The 12,714-nt window shown below is 40.0% G+C and overlaps 1 protein-coding gene across 2 annotated transcripts in view; it reads left to right on the top strand.

Moving 5' to 3' along the window:
• The window catches only part of LOC5566914 (protein Star), a 145,766-nt gene extending 136,611 nt beyond the window's left edge, over positions 1 to 9,155 (top strand). For both annotated transcript variants that reach the window (XM_021846036.1, XM_021846035.1), the window contains exon 5: positions 7,248 to 9,155. In XM_021846036.1, the coding sequence (XP_021701728.1) occupies positions 7,248 to 7,877 (630 nt within the window). In that variant the 3' untranslated portion in view covers positions 7,878 to 9,155. The remainder of the gene's footprint in view (positions 1 to 7,247) is intronic.
• The last annotated feature ends 3,559 nt before the right edge of the window (positions 9,156 to 12,714 follow it).

Genomic DNA, 12,714 nt, shown 5'->3' with positions numbered 1-12,714 from the left:
CACTGCTTCAGGAATTCTTAAAAGTAGTTCTTCCAATTCTAAAAAATACTTCAGGCAATTCCTTAACCAATTGTTCTATACATTCCTTAAAGATTTTTTTTCAATAGTTGCTCGACATTTCCAAAGATTTTGTGGCAAATATTAGATTAATATTTCCAAAGATTTCATCAAGGATTTATCTATGAATTGTTGTTATTTAAAATCCCAGCATTTGCCTTCAGTGAATTTGTAATAAATTGCTCTTGAACATTTTTACTTGATTTTTTCAAGAATTTTATCGCATATTTTTCACATAATTTTACAAGTGAATTGTTCGTACATCTGGATTAAGTAAAGGAGCAACACAAAATTAATCTATCAAGAGAATCCTTCAAGAATTCCTACAGGGATTTATTCTGACATTTCTCAGGGATTTCTTGTCTGAAGGAATTTTCAAGGGATTTATGCAGAAATTCCTTCAGTAGATATTTCCATAAATTCCTAAAAATCTCTACAGTAGCGATATCTCAGGGATTCATTACATAATTATCCCAGTAATTTCTCCAAGAATTTCTTTAGGAAGATCTTTCAATGACAACCGTATTTTTAAGTTGTTCCGAAAGAACTCCATTTCAATACTCCTGAAATTTGTCTAGAGACACATCCAGGGATTCTTCCAGAGGCTCCACCGGAGATTTCTCCACAAAACATTCTACAGGGCTCTTTCCAAAGATTTCTACATTTGTTTCTCCAGAAATTTGGCAAATTTTCCAACGATTATTTCTAGGGTTCCTCTTGGGATGCATCCAGCATAGTCTCTACAGTGAATAAATTCTTCAGGTATTCTTTCGAAGATGCCTCCACGGATGCCACTGAGGATTCCTCCAACAATTTAACCAGAGATTCTTCAGAGATTCCTACAGTTTTTTTTTCAGACACTCCTCTAGGAATTCATCTGAGAAAATCTGCAAGGATTCCTTCTTAAGCCTTTTTTTCAGCAAATACTTCACAAAACTCTTCATGGGTTCCTTCGAAAATAGTTCCAGAATTTTTTTTCAGGAATTCCTAAACACATTTGCACGGGTATTATTTAAAAAGTTTTTTCCCAGTGCTTTTTTCAGATATTTAACCAGAGATTATACCAGAAGTTCCACTAAAGCTTTTCTAGAGATTCCTCAATGAAATCATACGGAGATTTCTCCATAGTTTTTTTTTTTCTAGAGGTTGCTCTAGACAAGGATTGCCCCAGGAGTCCTTTAAGATATTTTCCAGGAATCCATCCTAGATTTTTTTTTTATCAGGAATTCATCCAGGCATGTCTCCGAAAAAATCTTAAGAAAAAGAGTGTCTGGGAAAAATCTTGGAGGAATCTCTGAATTAATTCTTGAGGTTATTTCTGTTGCGATTACTGGAGGAATTGATGGAACAATTTCTAGAAGATTTGTTGGAGGAATCCTCGGATACTCAGAAAAATTCTCTAGGTGAATTTCTAGGTAAATACCTGCAGGATTACCTCGAAAATACTTGGAGTAATTCCTCTGGGAGAATTCATAGAGGATACTATTGAGGAAACCGTGCAGTAATTACTTGTATAATTCTTGGGAAAATCTTGGAGAATCCCTGGTAGAATGCCTGGAGCAAACCCTGCAGGAATTCCTTAAGAAATCTCCGGAATCATTCCTGCAGTAATTTCGAGAGTAGTACCTGGGAAAAACCCTGCAAGTATCCATTGAGGAATTTCTGGAGAAATATCTTTAAAAATCCTAAAGAAGTTGTAGGAATTCCTGGAGAAATCCTGTAGAGAGTCTTTGAAAGAATTTCAAAAGAAATCTGAAAAATCCTCGAAAGAATCTATGGAGGCATTCCTGTACCAGCTGCTGAAGGAATTCTAGGATGAATCTCATTAAAAATACTGCCGGAGCAATTTCTAGAGGGATCACATCACACTTTTGTAGGAACTCCTCCTCTCTAGAGATTTTCCTGGAGGAATCTTTGGAATAATTCTTGTTCTTACCTGGAGGTACTCCTAGTACAATTCTTAGAAGAATTGCTAAAGTACTCCTGGATCCCTATCTGAGCCGTTCTGAAAGAATCTGGTTGCGATTGAAAGTTCTTCTTGGAGGAATTCTTGAAAGTTTCTCCCAGAATCTTGGGAAACTTCTCCAAGTAGCTTGGGAAACTTCTCCCAGAAGCTTGGGAAGCTTCTCCCTGAAACTTGGGAAGATTCTCCTAGAAGCTTGGGAAACTTTTCCCAGAAGCTTGGAAAGCTTCTTCCAGATGCTTAGAAAGCTTCTTCCAGAAGCTTGGAAAGCTTCTTCCAGATGCTTAGAAAGCTTCTTCCAGATGCTTGGAAAGCTTCTTCCAGATGCTTGGAGGAAGCTTCTTCCAGATGCTTGAGAAACAACTCCCAGAAGCTTGGGAAGCTTCTCGCAGAAGCTTGGGATTCTTTCCCCAGCAGCTTGGGATCCTTCTCCCAAAAGCTTGGAAAATCTTTCCTAAAAGCTTGGAAAACCTCTCGCAGAAGCTTGGGAAGCTTCTCCCTGAAGCTTGGGAACCTTCTCCCTGAAACTTGGGAAGCTTCTCCTAGAAGCTTGGGAAACTTCTCCCAGAAGTTTGAATAGCTTCTCCTAGTAGCTTGGGAAACTTGAGAAGCTTTTCCCATATTCTTGGGAAGCTTCTTCCAGATGCTTGAGAAGCTGCTCCCAGAGCTTGGGAAGCTTCTCGCAGAAGCTTGGGATCCTTCTCCCAGGAGCTTGGAAAACCATTCCTAAAAGCTTGGAAAAACTCTCGCACAAGCTGGGAAACTTCTCCCATAAGCTTGGGAAGCTTCTCTCAGAAGATTGGGAAGCTTCTCTCAGAAGATTGGGAAGCTTCTCTCAGATGCTTGGGAAACTTCTTCCAGATGCTTAAGAAGCTTCTACCATAAGTTTTGAAAGCATCTTCCAGAAGCTTGGGAAGCTTCTCCCAAAGATTGGGCAGCTTCTCCCATACCTTGGGCAGCTTTTCCCAGATGCTTGAGAAACTTCTCCCACAAGCTTGGAAAGCTTCTCCCAGAAGCTTGGAAGCTTCTCCCAGAAGTTTGGGAAGCTTTTCTCAAAAGCTTAGGAAGCTTCTCCAAGAAGCTTAAACAAAAATTTTGGCAACTTTTACCAGAAGCTTATTCTTAAAGCTCAAAAAGCATCTCCTGAAACCTTGTAACGATCTTTCCAGATGCATGGGAAGTTCCTTCAAAAGTTTGTCAAGATTTTTTTTAGAAAAATGGTGAGCTTTTCCCTAGAGCTTGTGAAGATTCATCTAGAAGCATAGGAAGCTTCTCCTAGAAAATGGGGAAGCTTCTCCTGAAAACTAGGAAAGCTTCTTCCAGTAGCTTAGGAAGCTTCTCTCAGGAGCTTGGGTAGCTTCTCTCAGAAACTTGGGATTCCTTATTTTTTTTTTAGTGAAGCTGCACAAGTTTTCGTGAGAAGCTTTCCATTTTGCTGAAGCTTGGGTAGCTTCTCACAAAAAAAGCTTGTAAAGCTCCACTAAGAAATTTAGGTAGCTTCTTCCCAGGAGCATTGGTACCATTAAACAGAAATTTTAGGGAACTTTTCCCAGAAGATTTTTCTAAAATCTCGAATAGCTTCTCCTGAAAGCTTGGATCTTGTCATATGTTTGGAGAACTTCTTTAAAAGCTTGTTAAGCTTTTTTTGAAAAATGTAAAGCTTTTCCCAAGATCTTTTGAAGTTCACCGAGAAGCAGGGCAAGCTTCTGACGCATGTCTTTATAGCTTGTTTCAGAAGCATTTAAAGTTTATTTCCCGAAGCTTGGTAATTTTTCTTAGCAGTTCACTCGGCTCACAGGAGTGCAAATATTCGCTAGAGGTTCGAATAAAATGAAGCTAAGATTTTTTTCCCGGAAGTTTAATTTGGGAAGGTCTACTTCGAACAGAGCTTATTCAGAAGATTTCGAAGCTTCTTTTAAAACGTCGGGAAGCTTCTGTCAGATACTTAGAAAACTTCTTTTAGATATTTGGATAGATTCTTCTAAAGCTTGGGAGCTTCCTCCAGAAATTCGACACCTAGAAGTTTAGGAAGCTTGTCCAACAAGCTTGGGGTTTTTCACCGATATTCCTGCAAAAAATCTCCCAATATGTTTTTCGCAGAAGCTCAAAAGCCTTTATCAAAAGTTTGAAATGCTGCTCCCGGTGGCATTGGATTCTTCTCTCAGAAGCTTGAGAAGCCTCTAAAAGAAGCTGGAAAAGCTTATTCCAGAAGCATGGCGAGCTTCGCTTAGAAGCTTGCAGAGCTTCTTACAGAGGATTGGGAAGTTTCGCCAAGAAGCTTGAGAAATATGTCGCAGATTTTTGAAAGTTTCTCCCCTACACAACTGTTCGGGAAGCTTGCGAAACATTTTCCAGAAGCTTGATGAACTTCTCGCAGCAACATGAAATTTTCGCCCCAAAGCATAAGAAGCATCTCGCAGAGGTTATGAAAGCTGCTCCCAAAGCTTGTTAGGAATCTTGTGAATCTCCTGAAGATTCTTCCAGGTGCTTGTAAACCTTTCTTCGAAAGCTTGTAAAACCTCTCCCAGAAGCTTGGGATGTTTCACACGCTTAGGAAACTTCTCTGAAAGCTTTGGAAGCTTATCCATGAAGTTTGGGAAGCTGCTCTCAAATTCTTAGAATGCTTCTTCCAGCTACTTGGAAAGATTCTTCCAGAAGATTAGGACGTTTGGGAAGTTTCTCCCAGAAACTCAGAATGCTTCCCTCTGATGATCAGGAAGCTATTCCACAGATACTTGAGAAGCTTCTTTCAGATTATCGGAAAGCTTAGCGTTAGCGTTAGCGTTTGCGTAGTTACGGTATACTTCGTAGATTGGATACTAGCAACATTTATGTTTCTTTTTGATAATCTCATTCAGACTGCTTTCAAGAACAAGGATGGGGAGTGTTCCTTGATCCAATCTTAAACAAGGAGACCAAAACCATAAATATCGCTATTCCTGGCCACGCCCATCTTTACCGTAACTTGGGATAGGGGAAGGAAATGTTGATGTAGCACTTACTTAATGAGAGGCCACCGACTCAGCGACACCCTCATAAGTGCTACGGAGGTGGGGGTTGGGAGAGGTAAAAGGTCAGGATTCGCTTTGAAAGCTAGCGATAGACCCAGGGGGCCATCAAAAGACGATCTTCCCGTAGCTCACAACAAAAACACGTTGAAGATAGTTTCTCCTTTTATTTAGTGGCTTACACAATTTTTTACTCATTTACTTGCGCATTTCTAGAAATCGTGTAAATTTTGAGCAATAGCACACTAAAATAAATTCCATCATTATGCGCCTTACCCAGCTTAAACCCACGTTAATGAGTAGTTATAAGTTAACGTGAACAACCCAAAACTGTCAGATTTCCCAAAAGTGTCATTTTCCCAAAAGTGTCAAAATCATGTTGACCACGGTTCATGTATATGTGGTTGACAAGCTTGGAGGGCCCGTGGATAGACCCATGGCATTTATTGTTTTGGTGTTTTTTTAATTTAATCTTTTGAATGCCGGCAATCAAAGAGAAGATATTTTTCGTATTTAAGATATATGGTTAATTTAATTCCTCATAGTACTTTCCGTTTTAAATAATTATGTTTGCGACGAATCAAGTATGAGTATCTGCTTATTAATGATTTAAAAGCAGAACCGATCCCTCAAGGGTCATCGGAGGACAATAATAAAAAAACAAAATAAGAAACAAAATAAAAAAATAAAATAAAACCGCTACGCGTGAGATATACAAACCTAGTATGTTTTTTAACTATTAGTAAATTGAACATTGGAAACAAAAAAAAAAAACGTATTCAACTTATTGTGAAGAAATGGGGACACTTCTAAAAAAGCGCATTTTTATGTTGTAACTTAAAAAGCTCAAAACCGGAGAAATTGTGGAAATAGTGACAAATTCAAAACATATTTCGTTCCAACCGCGAACCACTCGATTATCCGTGATCCCGAACCGACGATGCATATATCAGAACAAAAAATCGAATCGTTACCGCGGCACTTATGAAGATTCAACTATTGTTAACAATATTTTGATAATAATTTGGAACAAACTCACCGGATCCCAATTGTTTATAGCTGGTGAAGATGCCCAATCCATAACAGTGGTTCGTATTACCACGCACACCAACCGTTAGGCTCAGGTAGAATAATTTCACTAGGCAGAAATCGGACGTCCCCAACGGCACACCACAACACATCACATTGCTTCTCCAGAAACTGATCTACTCGTCCTTCTATATACTAGTTATATGATTCACACTACATTTTTCACCATAAACACATTGCGTACATAATCCCATCAGCCAAACTTAAATTCACCAGCCGAATCCTTACTTATGATTGCATTCTATCAGTTGCTGAAAACGCAATTATGGATCTCTTTCGATGGAGACAAAGCTTGAATTGCATTGATAACACCATTCACCTCAAATCACACTCAAAACATGTAAAGAAAGCAAAAACTTATAGGCGAATTATTTTTTTCAAAAACTTCTACTACACAAAATTATAACAGCCGAAATTTTTTCACGTCTGCTCGCGCTCGCAGACTACTGCGATCCCTTTCAGATTATCGGAAAGCTTCTTCCAGAAACTTGAAAAGATTTTTGCAAAAACTTCGGCAGCTTTTCCTAGAAGCTTACGAAGATTCTCCCAAATACTTTAGAAAACTGCTCCCAGATACTTGAGAAGATTATTCCAGACACTCAGAAAGCTTCTTCCAGTAGCTTGTGAGGCTTCTCACCGAAATTTGAGAAGCTCCTCGTAAAAGCTTCGGAAGCTTCACCCAGAAGCTTGTGAAGCGTCTCTTGGAAGTTGCGAAAGCTTTTAAGATTCTTGGGAAATTTCACGGAGAAGCTTAGAAAGCTTATATCGGAAGCTTGAGAAGCTTCTATCAAAAATTTATTAAGCTTTTCCCAGGTAACATGAAAAGCTTTTTTCAAAAGCTTGTGAAATCTTTCTCCAGTAGTTTGGGTAGTTACCCCAGAAATCCCAAAATTCTTCTTCCAAAATGGCAAGCTTCTCCTAAAAAGCTGAAGAAACTTCTCACAGAAGCTTGGGTAGCATCTCCCAAAAGCTTCAATAGATTCTTCCAGAAGCATGTAAATATTATTCTAAAATCTATCGATTATTACAATCACTGAATCATACGAGGGACTGTTCATTACTTTTGTGTATTTAAAAGAATTGTTGTCGTGATTTATCAAAATTCTTCCACTATCCTATTTCTTCCGCAGATTCTCCAAACCATCCCGTTCGACCGGGTCCACGTGAAGGTGATTTCGATCCATCTGGTGCACTACTACGAGGAGGACGAGATGATCATCGACGTGGACGAGTACGTGCAGAACATCACCCGGTTCCTGCTGAGCAAGTCGTACAAAATGGTCCGCAGCTACGATCGCAACTTCATCTACCAGTACGTGAGCGTCAACAGTGGCCTGGGTGCCAGCATCAGTCGGGTGAACAGCGTGGCCGGACCGAGCGATGGCAGCGTGCCTGTTCCGGGCGGGGGCAACGGGGAAGGTGGTATCGGTGGCAATCTTGGTGTCGGGAGTACCAATAGCGGCAGTATTAGTAACGTGAAGACCACTAGTAATAAGATTAGCAATAGCGAAAAGGGTGAGGTCGTGCGGAAGGTGGTCACAACGACTTCGCCGACGGCCTCCGTGTCGACGGTGAAGATTGCGGTAGCCGCCGAAATGCTGCTGGAGGGTGGAAGTAGTAGCAGTATCAGTACTAGCAGCAGTGTGGTAAGTTCGTTGGTGAATGTGGAACGTGGAGCGATCGTGGTGGAAGATCTGGACGAACCTGAATTGCAGGCATCGCAGGCATCCAGCTCGCCACCGATGGTTACATCGCTTTAGGCGGACATGTCCGGGAAGCATCCGTTAGTTGCCTTTGTTGTATGACTTCGCGATATCTAGAACTGCGCGAATTAGGGTTGCAGTCTTTTAAACGAAACACAAAGCTACCGATTCATCATTCCAGAAGGACGGTTACTTGCTCTCTATTTTCTCTCAGTTGGGTCGTGGCTGGATGCGGGAAACGATTGGCGAGCAAGTGCGGCTGGCAGATTGTATTGTAGATATTCGAAAGTTAAGGAAAAGTAGAAGAGTTTAGCCGAAGAAATCCTATCACCGAAACACGGGTTCACAACATTTCCTTTGAATTACTATATGTTAGCATTTGTATGCTTCAGTTTTGCATTTCATTCAACGCTCTCTGTACGGACCTGAAAGCCGTACGCAAACGAACAGGAGATAGACTATATCGAAATATATTCATATTTATTGAATTCTAGCCCCTAGGACAAATATCATCTACTTATTTGTGTCTGCGGCGAACTGTTTCGCAGACATATTTTAACAGATTTTCATTTTGGAGAAACATAATTGCTCAAAAATTACGAATCATGAGAATAAATTTGTTGAATTCCTTCAATTCGAACTTACTAGGTTCGTAGATATATGAAATTTTGATTGGATTTGATAACAAACGTTCTGATTACTGCCCTTTATTGGGGCGCTCTTTTAGAAGTAGGTAAATTATGCAGCAAACTTAGAGTGAAGGGAGTCAAGATGAGTCATAGTGTTACAACGTTCCGAGCCATTTGTATTGTAGAAAATGATTTCCTGAAATAACGTTAGACACATTATATCGTAAAGCATTGAAATGCCTTCATACTTTTGTATCAAACAAACGAAAATGTAAAATGTTAGTCTCAAATTTATCTAAACTGCCCTTTACTCTAACAAAACGATGCATTTTCAACTAAAAATTAGTTAATAGAAAATTAAGTGAAAGATGCTTGAATTGAAGCCGCAAATAGTATTATTCTTCATACGGAAAGTGTATTCGAATTATTTCTTTTAATGAAATTGTGGCGATTTTAAACATAAATTCTACTTACTACTTAGAACCGCGCCTAACATTGGTAAAATAAAACCTTTTTCTTTGTTCATCAAACTAATAAAAACGGAACATGAATGTAGTTTTATACATTTATCATTACTGGAGAGCGACAAGTTTGGTAGCGAACCGCGAACGGACACTCTGAAACTGATTAACTATTAAGTACCTATCATTTTACCGAACTGTTGGAATTGAAATACATTGATGAACTATAATAGTGAAAACAGCGACTTATTGGAGCACTGCGTTATTGCGAAAGAAATCTCCTACTTTTTATATCCTGTAAAGAAGGTATAAAATAATTTATGAGCAAATTATCCACAATCCGGGAATTCTCCCTTCTGCATATTTAGCATCCAGTATTTATAGCATTGAAATCCTAATAGATATAATCAAGTAAAAAGCACCTTAAATTTAACCACTTCTCGTCCACGAATACTTTCAATTCAATTTTCAAAGAATTGAAGCAAGTTGTAAAATAAAAGTTGTTAGGTTTTAATAAATCTTCGAGGCTATCAAGCGGACGGAGCATCGATCTGATCTCTTCAGATCGTAAGCACTCAAAAAAACTTGGCATTTCTAAAGAAATTGCTGAAGGAAAGGCTAACACCCGTTAGCCATAGGATTAAGATGGGCCCCCATATTCCACAATATTTTGCGAGAACAGCAGAGAAAGTGTACATCACGGCATCGATTGAATCGCTACGCGAAACTGAACAAGCTGACGACGAAGTGCTATTTTCTGCATTTAAAATTGGCTCAGGAATATCTGGAAGGATTCCCATTATTTCTGACCAAGGTTAAACGAGCGGAAGAATGCGAAGCCGACAGGAAGAACAGGATATCGAAGATGACGGAAGGTAATCGCGTTCCTACTCCTATTGTAGAACCCATCGAAAATTTTGTAGCTAACCTTTCGACGCAGCAGTTCACAGTAGAACAATTGTCACACCTCAACAAGGGGTTAGTATATGCAGTGACTACGAAGCCTGACGTGGAGAAAATTATCGTAGACATGGAAACAGCGATTACCCAAACTGTACCAATAAAGGACCAGAACACAATAAGGAACATCGTACCGAAGGCCATTACAACAGGACAACGCAGCAGGGCTGACAAGGACGAGACGAGGATCGTGAAAGATCTTAAGGATAAACCAGTGCACTGCAGTGTTCTACATCAAGGCAAATAAAGGCAACGCGGTCGTCATCATGGACAAAACGGATTACGACGAACAAATGGCGAAGAAGATAAACGAACACTCCTACCGTTGAGAGTTAATCCACTACCCGAACTGCAAGGCGATCATTGGCGAGGCTCGTTTGAAAAAGTCAAACCCCATTCTTCCACGGATCAAAGGACTTCCGAAGATTCACAAGCCGGGAAACGAAATGCGAGAAATCATTTTGGCCGACGGATCCCCCACTCATAAACTGGCGAAATGGTTAGTCAAGGAATTCCAGAGTATGCCGAATCCATTCCCCACTAGGTCAGTTAAAAACTATTAGAGTCAGGGCATATCGAGGATGACGAGATGATAGTTTCTTTCGACGTAGCGGCTCTTTTTCCCAGCGTTCCAGTAAAGGATTCCCTAAATCTTCTCGAGGACTGGTTATTACCCCAAAGGACGGATGCAGCATGGTAAGGAAAGGCCAGGACATACATGAGGTTGGCAAGATTGTGCAAGGACGAGAACTACTTTCAATTTCGAGGAAATTCCTACAAGCAGGCGAAAGGAGCCCCCAGGGGAAACGCTTTCTCCTCGTTTTTGTGCTAATTATTCATGGAAAATTTTGAGGAAAATTTATAGAAACAGGGAGTATTACCGGATAAATGGTGGAGATACGTCGACGACATTTTCAGCTTTATCAAGCGGAACTATCTACAGTCAAACCTCCATGAGTCGATATCTGAAAGGACCATCGATTCAAGGAAATATCGAGTAGTGGAAACAAATGCTTTGGAAAGCTGTTTGAGGGGACCATCGTAGTAACCATGAAATTTTGGTTTTAGTATGGTTCCATGAGTCGATATCGAGTTATGGAACATCGACTCATGGAGGTATCACTGTAGCTAGAATTTTGGATACAATCAACAGCGTATACAAGGAGACACGAGGAGAAGAAGGATGGAAAATTACCGTTTTTGGATCTACTTGTCACCAGGGAAGAAAGCTCATCTTACAACTTCGAAATCTATAGGAAGCCTACAAACACCCGGCGAGTCATCCCCTACACATCGAATCATTCGTTCCAGCATAAGATGGCAGCATTTCACCACAGGTTGCAATGCAGACTCTACCTCTCAGCGAAGACGAAAAGACCAAGGACCTGGTATACATCTACGAGACGGCAAGAATAAACGGATACAAGGAAAGGACGATATAAGCCATAATCGACAAAAAACCAAGACAGCAAATTCGGAGTGCTTTGACGACACTATCACCGAACCCATGAAGAGAGTCTTCATCCCATACGACATCCACATCAGCAAACAGCTCCGCCCAAACTGAAAACTGAGATGGCACAAGCTATTCGGAGTGTATAAATGGGAATTAATATGGGAAAAGCAAGCAATGCTCGCGTAGCTTTTCAAAACGTCCTAAGTAAAAAATGTAAACGAATCGAGATTGTCATTACAAACCATTCGTTTTGCACCACTCAACATCACATTAGAACACTCATATTGATACATCTACCACAAATTAATTTAATAAAATTATGAAAAAATGTTCAATGTTCAAATCTGCATCGCTTTTAATAAACAAAGTCGCACTGCATCTCTAAATTGCAAACGCTCAAATAACCAAAGAAGAAAGAAGTACGTAAAATTGTATATTGGTTGTTTTGCCAAATCATGTTTTACTAGTTTTAGTGGATGGGATCGATTTTTTCTCAGCTTACACTCCTCTCTAGGAGAATAAAATTGTACATAATGATGTCTTTTTATTGATCCGATCCAGATCCAGTCATGACCAAGCCCAAGCATGTGATTCCCGGTAGAAACACGAGTTTACGAGTAATGCGCACGCGCGGCTGGACACACATTTGAAGAGCGAGTGATCACCCAAGAGAGATGAAGCTGCATTTGTTTGGCGTTGGCTGGTTCTTTCAGCTTCCTACTATCCACGTGCAGTTGGAAACTCGCATGTACACGAGCAAGTGTGAGCGAATCCGGCATCCAAACGGGGCGAAGAATGAGAGACAAACTGCGAGAAAGCAGAAAGTCCTATATAGGGTAACTGGGGGTAAAACGCGCCCTCTAAGGAAGGAAGCGTTTTTAGCTATAAATAATATTATTATAAACCTTTTTTTATTGATTATTTCGTAGATAAACATGTTTTCTATCAAATAGTAGAAACAGCTATCCATTTTCTTTTTTTCTGGAGTTAATAAATATTTTTTTATAAAATGCTTGCTTATCTGCATTTTTATTTTTTGCGGGGTAAAACGCGCCACCTGATCTCGGCGTTTGTCGTTCGCGCGCACGCATGCGCAATTATGCTTGCAACTACGTTGCATACATAAGGGCGTTTGATCAGATGTTATTGTTCGATTATACAGTCGACTCTCCACATCTCGATATCTCTCCCTATGTCGATGATTGCTTCGGTCCCTTCGTTCTGCATACATTTTCACTCTCCATATCTCGATATCCTCCTTATCTCGATATCTCCCTATCTCGATGTAATTTTTGTTCCCGATTTTATCTCCGTATGTCGATATGACCATTATCTAAGGTAACTAGACTGGATTTTAGGGATTCAAAACAATTTGCGCAGACAAAATG

Source organism: Aedes aegypti, chromosome 2, assembly GCF_002204515.2.
Source record: "Aedes aegypti strain LVP_AGWG chromosome 2, AaegL5.0 Primary Assembly, whole genome shotgun sequence".
NCBI classification, from domain to species: Eukaryota; Metazoa; Arthropoda; class Insecta; order Diptera; family Culicidae; genus Aedes; species Aedes aegypti.
The sequence above is the reverse complement of the archived record's forward strand: the minus strand, read 5'-3'. Positions and strand labels throughout refer to the sequence as shown.